At 33.5% G+C, this 17,232-nt stretch overlaps 1 protein-coding gene across 4 annotated transcripts in view; it reads left to right on the top strand.

The window, feature by feature from the left end:
• Rbm41 (RNA binding motif protein 41) overlaps positions 1-17,232 on the top strand; it is a 70,953-nt gene that overhangs the window by 43,891 nt on the left and 9,830 nt on the right. For 3 of the 4 annotated variants that reach the window (XM_004861465.3, XM_013078356.3, XM_087196722.1), the window contains one exon: positions 621-1,024. The exons of the other annotated variant lie outside the window; for it this stretch is intronic. In XM_004861465.3, coding sequence (XP_004861522.1) covers positions 621-1,024 — 404 coding nt within the window. The remainder of the gene's footprint in view (positions 1-620; positions 1,025-17,232) is intronic. 4 annotated transcript variants of the gene reach the window in all.

The raw sequence follows: 17,232 nt of genomic DNA, 5'->3' as shown, positions 1-17,232 counted from the left end.
CACACATATGGCTAATGACTACTGTATTAGATATCATAGTTATAACTGCAAAGGAACAGAGAGGATTGAGGAACAATTTAACATCTTAAGAAATAATTCATCAAATTCATCTGTTCATATAGCAAATATGGTTCCTCTAATAATAGTTGGGAGAGAAATAAAAGGCTGGATGGATAGAAGAAAAGGGCATTGTTTCAGAATAAAAGGGATTTAAGAGATGTTAACAGGCAAAGACTGATTTAGATTCTGAATAACCAAATGTGAAAAAAATCTTTGATAAGGCAATTAAATATGAAATTGGTGATAATGAATTATTAATTTCATGAATTGTAATAATACCATACTAGTTATATTTTTCAAGTGTCTTTATCAGTTAGAGTTACATATACTCTTACATGACCCTGAGAGTCCTAGGTGCCTTATTTGCCTCACCATCATTCTGGCCTTGCTTGAAATGCACTATAATAAGATAGCTGTATATACTAATGTCATTTGTCACAGGTTGTAAACACCTTTCCTAGCAGAGTTTTGATATCTGAGATCTAGGACCTAATTTTTATTTGTCAAAGCTTGTACTGGGAGGCTTTGTAGAACTTCCCTATCTCTTTGTCTTGATCCAGATGAACCCCAAAAGAAGAACAAAGGTGATCCCATGAACAACCTGGAAAATTTTTACCAAGAGATGATAATGAGAAAACGTCTTGAAGAGTTCCAAGTTATGAGAGGTGAACCCTTTGCTTCCCACTCACTGGTCTCAGCTACATCAGTGGGTGATAGTGGCACAGCTGAGAACCCATCATTACTCCAGGACAAGGGAAAACAGGCAGCACAGGGTAAAGGTCCCAGTCTCCATGTGGCAAAAGTTATTGATTTTTCACCTGAGCAGTGTTGGACTGGGCCTAAGAAGCTGACGCAGCCAATAGAATTTGTCCCTGAAGATGAGATCCAAAGAAATCGTTTGTCAGAGGAAGAGATCCGAAAAATTCCTATGTTTTCTTCATATAATCCAGGGGAACCAAACAAGGTATAGGCCAAACCAAGAAAATAACATGAGATGTTTCCATTTTTATTTACCTCTACCTAAAGTAGTACTTTGAAATTAGCTTCGATTTTATCAAAGATCATGACATAGGCACAGTGATCATGTTTCTTGACCTTGACTATTTGTTCCCTGCATACTACTGGTATATAAGTAGCATATTTCTTATGATGTTCTTTGTGCTTTTCTTAGGTCCTAATCCACCCTTAGAATTTTAAAGAAATCTTGATCAGACTCAATCCATACCCATTAGAATTTCTGAATTAAAGGAAAAGTGACCTGCAGTTTCCTAGTCTGGTGATAATCAAGTTGTATTCATAGAGCTGCCATCGCTAGTAGCCATGGTGCCTCTGGAATTAGTCAATAAATAATTGACCACTTGGTTGTGAGTAGGGTTAATTGTTAGTTACTATCTGAGTTTTTGGAGTGCTCCACCTGGCTTTAATTTGGCATATAACTTAAGTTGCTGATTGTAAAGCAGTAAAGTGAAAACAAGGTCCTCTAAGCTTTGCAAAATTGGCAAACCCATAACCAAGTAACGTTGTATATAATAATCTTTGTTTTATTGATCAATTCATTATTTCACATCCAAGGTATATGTTACATCTGGAATGGAATATGCTTCATTACCATGCCACCTAAAGAGAGAATACAAGTCCCTAGACCAGTGACAGCAAACCTTTTAGAGCTTTTAGTGATACAAACAGCCCACTGCAGCATGCGTGCCATAGGTTCACCACCACTGCCCTAGAGTATTAATTTATTGTGTCTAATTAAAAACAAAACCAAAACAATACTGCCAATTTCTATCAATGTATTTTTTATAAAGCTGTTGTGGGTGAAGGGTATTAAAGCACTTTCCTTTGAGTGGTTGAATTTCTGATATGTTCTTGCTATTTGCTCAAGGATAGCTTGAATTTTTATTTACTTTTTATTATGAAACATTACTAATATACCATAGATTTATAGAATAATATAGCAAATACCTGTGTACCAAGCCAGTCATATTTATCATCTTAATCTCCATACTTAATTAAAAAGAGTAAATCATTATAGATATACCTGAAGACATCCATGTTTTACCAATCCCATTCTCTTTTCTCCTTTCCAGATGTAACCACTATCATGAATTTGCTGTTTCATTTTCTTTCATGTTTTATATCTTTATAAACACAGTCTCTAACTTACAGTGGCTTAAATTACATTTTTAAATTTTGATTATGTGAAAGCAATAAGAATTCAGTAGAAACTGTACTTTGAATTTTGATTTTTTTTTTCCCCTCAGGATAATGATATGTAGTGTGGTACTCTCTTGTGATGTTAAGTATCCACAGCTAGCTGCTGCTCCCAGTCAGCCATGTGATCACAAGGGGGATCAACTGATACTCTATAGTGTACTATGTTGCTAAACTATGATTTTCCATAGGTTAAGTGTATTAAATGTGTTTTTATCTTGCAGTGGTTTTGTTGGGACATAACCCTATTTTAAGTCAAGGATCATCTGAATTCATAAGTAGTATAGTTTTATATATTTTATTTTATTTTTTTTTTGTATTAAATTCTTTTATTGGTACATTGTAGGTATACAACACAATTACATTTCTCATTGGGAATTGTACCTTTACATAATGCATCTTGGTTCTTATTTTTCCCCATTCCTAGCCCTCCACGCCCTCCACCCTTCCCTATTTTTATATATTTTAAAACTATATAGATGATATTAGATTCTATGACTTGAATTTTCCACTGAATATACCTAAATTTTTTGAAATTTATTTCTCATGATACAAGTAACTATTCCACATTGTATTGTAGAATTATACCATAATTATCCATTTTCCTGAAGATTTATCTTTCCTATTACTTTGCTGTTACAGATAATTCTATAACATTATTGTCCATATTCTTGGACAGTTGTTCTTATTACACAGTGTTCTCTAGAACACTGCTTTTCAAAATTAAGTTACAATTAGTAGGTAACCAGCAATTTTAAAAAAGTGAAATAGAATATAAAAGAAAATATTCAAGTATGTTCCGTATAGTTAATCACTGTTTCTTAAAGCTTTTATTTCATGTGTGAACATTTGAGCAAGGAAGGATGGAGAGGGAGAGTTGTATGTGGGCTACATTATAAAATGCAGTTCTTCCTGGAGATCTTGGTCAAAAAAGTTAGAAAAGGATCATTCTCTTGCAGTGATTCTTACATGTTAGTGTGTACCAGAATCACTGAAGGATCTATTAAAAGCACAAATTCTCCCCCAGAATTTTTTACTTAGTTGCTGTGGAGCAGAGAAAAAAAATTGTATTTCTCTCAAGTTCCTGGGAAATGCTGATCTACTAGCTGAGAATGACATTTTGAGTTATTGTTCTAGCTGTTCAGTTATTATTCTAGAAGTGAAAATACTGTAATTTTGTATATGATATGTATATCTTCAACTTCCAATAAGCAGGATTTCAGAGATTCTCTTTCACAACTTGGCCAAGACTTTATAGAATTAGACTTTTTTTGTACTGGAGATCAAAACCAGGACCTTTGCACGGAACTACATCATCAGCCTTTTTTGATTTTTTTTTTCCACCATTAAGTTTATTGGTACATTTTAGGTATAAAATACATTTACATACATCATTGGTATCTTGAACCATTACATGAGTATCTTGGTTCTTATTTTCATCCCCCTTCCCCTGCCCTCCCCTCACCCCCTCCATCCCTCCCCACTTGCAAAGATCCCATTTCCATTTTTTTCCCTTTTTCATTTATTTTCCCCTCTTTCCTCTCCCCCCCACCTCCCCTGCCCCCCGATACCTTTACTTCCTATTGCACAATATCAGTTACACATTTTTAAAATTAAAATATTAAGACCTAGGAGACATTACCACAGATTTTACAGAATTTAAAAGGATATAGAAAGCATATTTCAAAAATCTGTTTTGAAATAAATTCGACAACTTCTCAGAAGTACCTTGGAAGACAAATTAATGAAACTAACTCTGGAGGAAATATAAAATTTGAATAGCACCTATTAAAGAAAGTATATTCCTAGCTTGAAAACCTACCTATATGACAACAGTAGGCTCATATACATTTTAACTGATAAATTATATCAAACATTTAAAGCAGGAAAAAAAAGGAACACTTCTCCCCTCATTTTAGGAAATCAACATTGTGCTAATCCTAAAACTGGATAAAGATAATAGAAGAAAAAAGTATGAACATAGATAGAAATTTGTTTAACAAAACAAACTATTAGAAGTCAGATCTGGCAGGATGTAGAAAGTGGTTTTGTTATAGGGATGGCAGCGTTGGTTCAGCATTGGAAGATCCACCCCCAAAAGTCATCATTTTAACAGAGGAAAGGCAAAAGCCATATGATCCTGTCACTAGTTGGAGAAAAAGTATTGGACTAAATTCCACAGCTGTTCATGGTAAAAGCTATCAGGAGACTAGAAGTAGAACAGAACCTTCTCAACAGATTAAAGACATGTGCTCCATGCTTCCAGTGAGAATGCCTTATATGAATGGAGAAGATACAGGTGGGGAACAAGGGCAGATATGCTTACTCTTTATCTGTCCATTAAACTTTGAAACCTAGGCCCAAACCAAAATAGTCTGGCAATAAAATGACACAATTAGGATAGGATTGGCAAGGTAGAAGTGAAATCTTTATACGTAGATGAAATGATCATCTACAGAGAAAATACTAAGAAATCTCTAGGAGCCCCTGGAACTTGTATTTGAATTTAGCAGGATTAGAAAACACAAGGTATATATAAAAATTCTGGTCTGTGTATACTTGCTATAAATGAAGAATTGGATATTGAAATTTAAAAGTTGTGTAGGAGTACAAAGGACCTAGAAAAGTTACAAAAACAAAAACAGTGTTGGAAGCTGTTTAGTACCTAATTTTAAGACTTCTTCTAAAGCTACAGTAATCAAGGCAGTGTTGGTGTAAGGAAAGACATATAGATCATTTGAATAAAACAGAGCATCTAGAAATAGAACCCATTATATATGGTCCCCTGAGTTTTGAAAGATTATTTAACATTAGCATTTTATAGAATATAAACTCAATTCAAGAGCTGAGGAAAAGATAGGGTTTTCAGCAAACGGCACTAGAACACCTGGTATCCGTCTATAAAAAATTAACCTCAACCCTTTATTTCCATACATGAAAATAACTTGAAAGGATCTATGAACCTAAATATGAAAGACGTTTAAACTATAAAACTTTAAGAAGAAATTATAAGGGAAATGCTTATGAGTTTAGGGTAGGCAAGAACTACCTAGGATACAAAAAACATGATGTATAAAAGAAAAAAATTGATAAATGAGATTCCATCAAAATTTAGAACTTTAAATGACATCATTAAAATGAAAAATAGTCCTTAAACAGACCATATTTACAATGCATATAACCTATGACCGGAATATATAAAGAACTCTTAACAGCTCATTAATAGACAGCCCAATTAATAAGTAGACAGAAGAAGATGATAAATCACCAGTACAGCACAAGGAAAGGTGTGCAACACTAGAATCAGAAAAATACTAACCAGTGCAATAACAAGATTGAATTATTCACTCATTAGGGAGATGAAGTTAAAAGTTTTAAAAGCCTTGTCATGACTTTTTCTTTTTGTTGGATTCTCCCTCTTTGAGTTTAATTTGTCATGCCCAATGGATTCATTCTGCTGGGCTTCCTGGGGTTGTGATCCTCATTGTCTTTTCCTAGGATATTGTCTAAAATATTTTGGAGTGCCGTTTTGGTATTCATGAAGTTCCTGAGGTGCTCTTTATCATGAAAGTATCTTATTTCTCCATCAATTTTGAAAGATAGTTTTGCAGGGTACATCAATCTGGGTTGGAGGCTGTTTTCCTTTAGGGCTTGAAATACATCACTCCAAGCTCTCCTTGCCTTGAGGGTTTGCATTGAGAAGTCTGCTGTGATTCTGATGGGCTTTCCTTTGTATGTGATTTGTTTCTCTTCTCTCACTGCTTGTAGAGTTTTTTTCTTCTGTTGGCTTTCTGGAATCTTAACTATTATATGCCTATGTGTAGAGTTTTTTTGATCAAGGCTAGCTGAAGTCCTATATGCCTCACTTATCTGTATGTCAAGTTCTTTTCCCCTCCTTGCGAAGTTTTCTGCCATCACTTCTGTGAACAATTTTTTTATGTCATCTGCACTCTCTCCTGTTTCTTCATTGACTCCAACCAGTCTTATGTTATTCTTTGCATTGTCTAGCAGCTGCTGGATTGATTTCTCATGTTCCCTTACAATTTTAAAGCAATTTTTCTTTTCCTGGTCACTAATTGCAATCTTATCTTGTATATCTGAAATTCTATCCTCACATTGGTTCATTCTGCTGCACAGACTTTTGATGGAGTTTTTAATCCCTTGGAAATCTGTTTGCATCTGTTTTATGGATTCCATATGTTTCCTATGTTGGGATTCCATCATGTTCCTCAGATCCTCTGTTTTTTATGTGTCCTCTCTAGATTTATTAATCATGTCTTGCACTATGAGCACAATCTTTGCTGTTATCTGAGAAATTATTTCTGATTTCATTTTTCCCAGATCCTCTTTTGTTGCCAGTTCAGAGAGTCCAGGTGGTTGAATATCAGAGTGTTCCATCTCATTTCCCTTTGGGGTTGCTGTAGGTGACCCGGAAGTCTGTTTTTAAGGCTTCTTTATGTGTCTTCTCATTTCCACGGGGTGAGGGGGTGCTTCTGGCATCCATTCGGCCCACCTTCTCTGCCCTAGGAACGTGGAATGGCGGTGGGGGAGCTTCCTTCCAGGTGCTGGGACTGGCTCACCTTCTCCGCCCTAGGAGCTTGGAATGGCGGCGAGGGAGCTTCCCTCTTCATTTTTTATTTTGAGACAGGGTTTTGCTAAGTTGCCCAGGTCGCATTTGAACTTGTGATCCTCCTGCCTCAGCATCCCAAGTGCTGAGATTAAAGCCATGTGCCACTATGCTCAGTGACTTTTAGTTTTGTGAATCTAAAAGGTTTAAAAAGCCATAACATTGTTGTAATTTTCAATTCCTGGTTTCCAGTGAAGTCTGCACCTTTTCATATATCTTTTAGCCCTTTATCAACCCTCTGTCAGTTAGCTTTTCCATTCCTTTGCCCATCATTTGATTGTTTTTTCATATTTATTCATAGGAAATATTTCTATATTCTGCATTCAAATCAGTGCTGTTTTTTAGTGAATACAGTATATTCTGGTGAGTGGCTCATCTTTTTAACATTGTTTCTTTTATTGAGCAGACATCTTTCATTTCATTGTTGTCAAATTGTCAGTAGTTTTGATGGTTTATGCTTTTCTAAGTCATGTTAAGGAAATCTTTCCCACAAATTAATAAGAAAATACAAACAGTGTAATATGAATGGGCAGAAGATATAAACAGGCAATTCACAGAGCCAGAAACATGAATAGCCAATAAACTTAAGAAATCTCTGGTAGATGTGGTGCACGCTTGTAATCCCAGCACTTGGAAGGTGGAGGCAGGAGGATCGCTATAGTTCAAGGCCATCCTGGACTACATAGTTCAAAGCCAGCCTCAACTGCATAAGGAGACTATCTCAAAAAAAGAAAGAAAGGAATCTCATGAATAATCAAGAAAATGCAAAATAAAACCACAATGGTATATACTGTATAATACCCAGTGTATGGACATACATTTAAAAACCAAATATTGGTAAACATATGGAATAAGAACTCTAATATACTGTTGAGGGAATATAAATGAGTACAACCATTTTCAAGAACATCGTGGCAGTGTTTAGTTAAATTGAAGGTGTTCATATACTATAAGTCAGCAGTCTCACTCCTGCTCATCTAGAGAAAATCTTGCACATGCACATTAGGAGATTTTATCAGAGTGCATGTAGCATTGTCTTTAGGTTTTGTTTTTTGGTTTTTTTGGTACTGGGGATCGAACTTGGGACCTTGCGCTTGTGAGGCAGGCAGCAGAACCACTGAGCTAAATCCCCGGCCGAAGCATTGTCTTTAAAAAACATACATGTTCATCAGGAGAGTAGACAAAGCGTGGTATATTCATAAAATAGAATACTATAAAGATAATGAACAAAATAATATTATACCTATCAACATGTATGAAATTCAGACATAGTTTTGAAAAACAAAAGCTTGTTTCAGATTTCTGTTTTCAGATCCAGCATGTCATATTCTTAGAAGATGTTATTACCATCTTACAGAAACAAAAAACAGTTGAACAAACTAAAATTGAATGACTTTTCTGGACCCATTAGAAAGTTGAAATCACAGAGCAGACTTCAGCCCTGAAGTCTGAGGAAACACATAATTACAGAAACATACCCCAGTTCTACTTGTTCTTCTTATAAGAATAGAAGGCATAGGAACCATAAAATGGTAGGAACACCTAAGCAGTAACTGACAAATCATTGGAGGTGGAATATAGACTAGCATGAGAGTGACAAACCTCTAGCAGCTGAAATTTTAGATAACTCCCACATTTTCATGACATTTACTTCTGGGAACCCTAAAGTCCAAGTCTTGGCCAGGTTAACACAACCTTACATTAATAACCTGTTTAGCTCAGTACTTGATAATTTATATCTGCCTTTCAACAAAAAATTTATAAGATATGCTAAAAGAAAAACCTAAAAAAGTCTTGAAGAGAAAAACCAAACATAGGAAAAAGTTTTTGGAATCATCAGATATATACAAGAATTTAGAAAAACTTGTCAGTATACTAAGGAATCTACTAGTAAAAGTATATGGCACACACCAGCAGATTACTAATATATAAACAGAGAAATAGAAACTTTAAAAATGAACCAGAAGGAGATGCTAGAAATTTTAAAAAATACTATAACAAAATTGAAGAATGCCTTTTCATAGACTCATAAGTAGGTTGCAAAGGAGCAAGGAAACAATCAATAAGCTTATAGACAGGACAACAGAAACTCTCCAAACTGAAATACAAAGAGAAAAAAGACTAGAAAAAAATAGAACAATAGCTAAGAACTATTTTATGATTTTAAAAGGTATAACATATACCTTATTGGAATACCAAAAGGAGAGAAAAGGAGAAATACTTGACATAGTAATTGCTAAGAATTTTCTGAAATTAATGACAGAAAACAAACCACAAATCCAGAAAGTTCAGAGAACATCAGTCAGGATGAATATCAAAAACTATACCTAAGCATAAAGTGTTAAAACTAGAGAAGGAGAAAGAAAAAATTTGAAAACAGAAAATAAATACTTACAGCAAATATATACATAAATACATAAATAAATACATACAGAAGAACAAAGATAAGAACTATGTCAGACTTCTCATCAGGCCACACAAGGAAGAAGAGTGGAATGAATATTTCTACTGAGATAAAAAGAGCTCACCTACCTAGAATTATGTATCCAGAAAATCCTTCAAAAGTAAAAGAAAAATAATAAAGGATTTCTTAGACAAAACTGAATTTGTTGCCAATAAAAATATTTTCACCAAAATTGAATAACCCAGATCTACATTAAAAAAAAAAAAAACAGCATAGGAGTAGGAATACATGAGGGTAAAATAAAATATTTTTATATTCTCATTTTTTAATTATTGAATTAACTTTTCAAAGTAATAATAGCAATATTTTAGATTATTATTAGTATATGAATAAAGTTAGATGAAAAACAGCAATATTATAAGGAATAAGATGGAGGAAAAAAATATATATGAAGTTACCTGCACTTACCCATAAAATAGTATACAGTTATTGGAGACTGAACTTATATTACTGGTAAATGTACATTGTAAACTCTAAGGCAAACACTAAAAAATTATAAAAAGCCAGGTATGTGGTACATACTTGTAATTCCAGCACTTGGGAAACTGAGGTGAGAAGATCACTATGAATGAGTTCCAGTTACCATGAATGAATGAGTGTAACTACATAGTGAATTCGATACCAGCCTGAACTATATAGTGAGACCCTGTCTCAAAAAAACCAAAAGAAATTTAAAAAGAAGTATAATTGATATGCTAAGGGAGGAATGAAAATGAAATCATATAAAATGATGCCCATTCTTTTTCAAAAAAAAAAAAAAAAAAGATGGAACCTTTCCTAACTTATTTTATGAGATAAGCTTTAATGCCAAAACCTGATAAGGACCTTACAATAAAGGAAAAATGACAGAAGTGTTTACTATATACATAGAAGCAAAGTTCTTAAATATCAGGAAAGTCAAAACATAATTATTTTGGTTGAAAAATAAAAACATTACAAAATCAAATCCAAAAACTGTGTAAAAAGAATTACAGACTATGGTCAACTAGGACTTATTCCAGATATTCAAAGTTGTTCAACATTTGAAAATCAGTGTAATCCACCACAATAATAACCAAAGAAAAATTGTGTGATCATTACCATTGATGTAGAAAAAGGTTTTGAAAATATATTAATGTCCATTCATGATTAAAATCTCTCAGGAAACTAGGAATAGAGGAGAACATCCTAGAGTTCATAAATCACATCTACAACATGCACTTGCTAACATCATACTTAATGGTGAGAAACTGCATGCTTTCCCCTTTGATCAAAAACAAGTCAAAAATGTCCACACTCCTTGTTGTCACAGAAGCACTAGCTAGTGCAATAAGATAAGAAAAGGACATTGAGGGCCAGGCATGTAGCTCAGTGGCACTGTGCCTGCCTGGCAACCGTAAGGTCCTGAGTTCAATCCTTAGTACCACAAAAAAAAAAAAAAAAAAAAGGAAAGAAAAGGAAATTCAAAGTACACAGATTGGGAAGGGACAGATAAAACAGTCTTTGTTCACAAGTAACAACTGTGTATGTAGAAAATCCCAAAGAATGGAACGAAAACCAAACTGGGACTAGTAAGTAAGTATAGGGTGGAGGATGCAAGCTTTAATATACAAAAGTCAATTGAGGAAATTTAAATCCATGTTAGCAAATGAAAGAAGCTAGTATAGAAGAATACCCATTGTATGATTGCAGTATATGACATTCTTGAAACTGTAAAACCATCAAATACAGACATCAAAATGATAATTAGTTACCAGGAGTTTGAGGGGAAAGAAGGGAATGTGTAGAACATGGTATTTTTAGGGCAATAAAATTATTCTGCATTAGGTGGAAAGCCGTACATTTGCAAAAGCACATATAATAGTGCAGCATGAAGAATGACTCTTAATGTCACAAATATTTAAAAATTATTTAGGGGGTTAAGGGATTCCGGGAAAAATGACTGTGGGAATATGTAAAACAAATATGTGAGACAGCCTTCTTGAAGGGATTGGGGAAAAGTTGCTGACCTAAGTATCTGGAAATGTTTAGCAAATGGAAGACTAAAGGCAAATGGAATTGCATGTATGCCCTGTACCCTAACTGATAGGATTGTGTCCCTTGAGGGTACAGGTTACCAATGCTAATATGACTAAGTATGCATAATGGAATGGGACAATTAAGTAAATGGATGGTAGATGGTGGGTGCCAGGTTTCACTATTGGAATTTTACATATAAGTAAAAGGAAGCTAGAATGATCTATGTGGTAATAGATTGAGGACATTTGTTTGAACGTATGTTTCACTTAATGTAGATACAAATGGTTGCACACAGAAGTATTTGAATGTATATACACAAATTAGTATAAACATTTTTTGCTCTATGAGCCAAGCAGGCCCAAATGAAAGGATGCCTCAGTAGGAACGAGCTTGCTCAGAATTAATATTGGTTTCTTATGCCATTCTCTAATAAAAGGAGCCAGGGAACCTTAGAGAAATGGCTCCAACATTGCTGGGAGTAAATCAAAGGAACACAGGAGCCTACTGAAAGAACTTTCAGTGACTAAAGCTAGAAATATTTGTGCAACAAACTAAATAAAAAATGTTGGATAATCATCCAAAGTATAAAATAAATATTATTGAGGCTAAGTGATAAAAAGTTGAGCAAATAAATAAATGGAGGAGAGATAAATCTCCAATGAAAAAATTCCATATTATTTATGTAGGTACTTTACATCAGAGTGGGAGAGCATAACGTGACGTTACTTAGTTTTGAGCTTCTTAGAGTTACTTTTTTTCCAAACGGTATGAGAAGGTAATGCCAGAAGAAAAGAGTAACTTTACAGTGGAGAAATCTGACAAACACTACCTCAGCCAGGTGATGAAGACCAACAATAGTTGTAACGATATTGGCAGTGTATATGCTTATAATGGGATCAAAACTCTACTTTTCCTCTGTGGCATTACAATAACATCACTGCAGTCTAACCATGAGAAAACCACCAGGAAAATTCTAATAATGGGGCATCCTGCAGAATACCTGACCAGTACTCAAAATTGTCGAGATCATTAAAAATAAGGAAAATCTGAAAAACTGCCATTGCCAAGAGGAGCTTCAAGACCCATAACTAATAAATGTCATGTAATAACCTGGAAGAGATCATGGAACCAAAAAAGGTATAAACTAAGGAAACCTAAATAAACTATGTTTTGTTAATAATTTATTGATATTATTTCTTTAATTATAAATGTGACATACTAATATATTAATAAAGGGGAAACAGATCAGAGTATATGGAAGCTCTCTGTATCATCTCAATTTGTATGTAAATCTAAAACTGCTGTAAAAATTAAAGTCAATTTTAAGAGTTTTTGAAATGGTAGGTCCCTAAGAATCCACTCAGTATAGTCATTTACATAAAATTTAAAACATGCAAAACAATGCTGTGTATTATATTGTATTACATAGCCATAGTAGAGCTGTTTCATCCTGTTATTGCTTGAAAGTTGTTTTTCTGTTTCACATGTATGTTCATCTTGTTTTTGAGCGTTGTAGTATCTATATATTTATATCTATCTGTATCTATTTGAATACATATATGTGTTGTTGATACACATGCTTACATAACTGTAAATGGGTATTATGTGTCTGTGTATGTTTTTGTAGCAGAGAGCATACATCCAAGTAAAAACTGACAGCTAAATTGGCTAGAAGTACATTTCAGTTTTTAAAACTGTGCACATCAAAGGGAACAGTTTTAGTATGGGTTTTTCCTAATTGATAGAAATGGAGTTTGTTTTCACGTATCCTTTTCTGTGGTCATTTAATTTGATGATGCTTTCCCTGATTAATATATGAAAACTTAAACTAAAAATCACTTGAAATTACTGAAGTGAATCAAAAGTCAAATATTCTATGCCCTTGCCTTTAAGATACAACCATCCATAAATGCTAAGTATATGAATATCCAAGTTTTTAAATTTTGGGGGCAAATATTCTACTCCTTGTTAACAATGTTTAATATATTGATTCATACATTTCAGTCATTATGTCATTTAAGTGGGCTCAATTTTTTAGCTGTTTGCTCTTGGTATTCCTGTCTGAATTTTTTCTTTGTTGCCTTAAGCTCAAACAGTATATAATGCTAGCTAATGTCTGAGTTATTTTTTTCTCTTCCATCTTTTTTGTATTGTGTTTAAAGAACACATTCAATCTACCTGCTTAACTTTGTAGAAGTCCTATACAGTGTTATTAACTATGAGTACAATGTTGTACAGCAGACTATAGAACTTTTTCATCTTGCATGACTGAAACTTTATACCCATTGAACAGAAACTTCCACTTTCAGGCCCTGCCAACCACCCTTCTACTTTCTGTTTTGAGGAGGTTGGCTACTTTAGACATTTCATATAAATAGAATCTTTTAATAGTCGTCCTTTTATAAGTGGCTTATTTCACTTAGCATGTAGTCTACAGGGTTCATCCAAACAGGATTTTCTTTCTTAAGGCTTTCATTTGTCAATGGATGTTTAGCTTGTTCCTGCCACTTGGTTATTATGAACAATGCAGTAATGAATGTAGAAGTACATATATCTGTTCAAGATCTTGATGACTCTTTTGAGTATATACCAAGAAGTGGGATGATTGGATTGTATAGTAAATATACTTTTAATTTTTGGAGAACCTTCCATACTGTCCTGCGCAGTAGCTACATTTTTACATTTCCACTAACAGTGTGCAAGGGTTCCAATTTCTCCATATTCTTGCCGGCATGAATTTTCTGGGTTTTTTTTTTTAATAATGGCCATCCTAATTGCTATAAGGTTATATCACATTATGGTTTTGATTTGCATTCCTTAGATGATTAGTAATATTGAGCATCTTTACATATATGTGTTGGCCATTTGTATGTCTTTTGGAGAAATTTCTATTCAAGTCCTTTGCCCATATTTTAATTGGCTTATTTGGTGTTTTTGTTTGTTTTTTGCACATATAACAGGAGTTCCATATTTATATATTTTAACCCATTATTAAGTAGTTTGCAGATATTTTTTCCTATTCCATAGATTGCCTTTTCACTCCATTGATTGTTTCCTTTATTGTGCAGAGCTTTTTAGTTTGATGTAGGCCCTTGCCTGTTTTTGTTACATGTGCTTTTGATGTCATATCAGAGTCATTGCCAAGACCAAAATCAAGAAGCTTTTCTATATTTGTTTCCTTCTAGGAATTTTATAGTTTCAGATCTTATGCTGAAGTGTTAAACCCATTTTGATTTGATTTCCATATATGGTTTAAAATGAGGTTCTAATTTTATTTTGCAAGTGACTGTCTAATTTTCTCAACATTTTGTTGAAGAAACTATCATTTCCCTATTTTCTGTTCTTGACACACTTCTAGAAGATCAGTTTACTGTAGATGCATGGATATATTTCTAGGCTCTCTGTTCTTTTCCATTTCTATGTATCTGTTTATGCTAGTACTATACTGTTTTAATTACTCTTGTTTTGTAATAAGTCTTGAAATAAGGAAGTGTGAGATCTATAGCTTTGTTTTTTCTCAAGACTTTTTTTCTTGTTTGGCTATTTGGAATCATTAATGGTTCTATATGAGTCTTAAGAGCTTTTCTATTTTTGTTTAAAAATGCCATTGAGACCAATAGAAATTGCATGGAATCTGTAGATTATGGTGGGATATATGGATATCTTAACAAAATTGTCTTCCAATCCATAAACACAGGGCATCTTTACATTTATTTGTGTCTTCTTTAATTTCTGTCCATAACACTTTTTTTCGGTGTGTAAATCTTTCACCTCCTTGGTTAAGTTTATTCCCAAATATTTTATTCTTTTTGATGCTATTGTAAATGGGATTGTTTTCTTAATTTCATCTTACTATTGTTCATTTTTAGTGTATAGGAAACACAACTGATTTTTCTGTTAATTTTGTATCCTGCAACTTTATTGAATTTATTCTCTCTCTCTGTTTTAAAGGGTCTTTAGTCTTTTTATGTGTATGATCATTTTATCTGGAAATAGGGGTAATTTTACTTCTTCCTCTCTGATTTGGATGCATTTTATTTATTTGTCTTGCCTAATTGCTTTGGCTATGACTTCCAGTACTATATTGAACAGAAGTGGTGAGAGTAGACATCCTTCCCTTGTTCTTGGTCTTAGAGAAAAAGCTTTTTCCTTTTTACTGTTGAATTTGATGTTACCCATGGGCTTTTCATATATGGCTTTTATTTTATTGAAGTAATTTCCTTCTCTTACTAGTTTGTTGAGTGCTTTATCATGAAATAATATTGAATTTTGTCAGATGCTTTGCTGCATCTATTGAGATGATCATGTGATTTTTTTCAAATCTTTTGTTCTGTTAGTATGTTGTATCACATTGATTTGTTCTATGTCGTACTGTCCTTGCATCCCAGGGATATGGTGTATGATCCTTTTAATATGCTCTTGAACTTGGTGGTATTTTGTTGAAAATTTTTACCCCTGTGTTTGTCCAAGACATTGGCCTATACTTTTATTATACTGCTGTTTTCTAGGTTGGTATCAGGGTAATCCTGGCCTCTTAAAGTGAGTTTGGAAGTATTCCTCCTCTTTAATTTTTTTAAAGAGTTTAAGAAATATTTGCATTAATTCTTTAAATATTTGATAATTTTCACCAATGAAGCCATCTGATCTTGGGCTTTTCTTTGTTGGGAAGTTTTTCATTACTGATTTAATCTCATTATTTATTACTGCTTTGTTCTGTTTCTTCATGATTCAGTCTTAAGTTATAAGTTTCTAGGAATTTATCCTTTTCTTCTGTGCTATCCAATTTGTTGATGTATAATTTTCATAGTTTTGCATAAGGATTTTTATTTCTGTAATATTATTTGGAATATCTTTAATTTCTGGTTTTTATTTGAATCTTCTGTTTTTCTTAGTCTACGTAAAAGTCTGTCAATTTTGTTCATCTTTTCAAAAAACCAAGTCTTAGCTTCATTTTCCTCTCTTTATTTCATTTATTTCTGGTATAACCTTTCTTATTTCTGTCCTGCTAACTTTGGTCTTAGTTGTTTTTTTCTCCATCCTTGAGGTATAAAATTAGGTAATTTCATATCTTTCTTTTTTTAAATGTAGAATTTTTTGCTGTGAAATTAACTCTTTCACTAAATCCCATAACTTTTAGTATATTGTTTTATCATTTTAATTTGTCTCAAGATACTTTGTAATATCCCTTTTTATTTATTTTTTTGTTGTTGTTGTTATTGTTTTTGTTTGTTTTTAGATAGGGTCTCACTATGTTGCTCAGACTGGTTTTGAACTCATGGCCTCAACTGATCCTCCTCTCTGAGCCTCCCAAGTAACTGAGACTGCAGGTGTTTGTGGCTGCCTGTGGCTGAGTGTGTTATTTAATTTCCACATATTTGTAATTTTCCAGTTTTTTTTCTGTCAATTTCTAGTTTCATTTCAATGTGGTCAGAAAAGACAATTTTATTTCAGTCTTTTTAAATTTGTTATGGCTTATTTTGTGACCTAATTTGTGACCTATCCAGGAGAATGTTTCACGTGCACTTAAGAATATATATATTCTGTTGTGGTTTTGTCAAAATGTTCCATATATGTCTATTAGGACCATTTGATCTATAGTGTTGTTCAAGTTCTCTTTTTCTTTATTGTGTGTGTGTGTGTGTTGTTGTTGTTGTTGTTGATGTTGGGAATCAAACCCAGGGCCTTGCACGTGCTAGGCACTCTATTACTGAGTTTACATCCCAGCCCACAGTTTTCTTTATTGATCTTATATCTGGATGTTCTATTCGTTATTGAAAGTGAATATTGAGATCTACTATTGTGATGCTATTTCTCCCTTCAGTTGGGCCATTGTTTGCTTCATATATTTCAGTCCCTCTGGTCTTAAGTG

Source organism: Heterocephalus glaber, unplaced genomic scaffold (genome assembly GCF_053883595.1).
Source record: "Heterocephalus glaber isolate CG9 unplaced genomic scaffold, H.glaber_assembly_v1.0 deba00001613, whole genome shotgun sequence".
In the NCBI taxonomy this organism is placed as follows: Eukaryota; Metazoa; Chordata; class Mammalia; order Rodentia; family Bathyergidae; genus Heterocephalus; species Heterocephalus glaber.
This window is presented reverse-complemented; position numbering and strand designations above follow the sequence as displayed.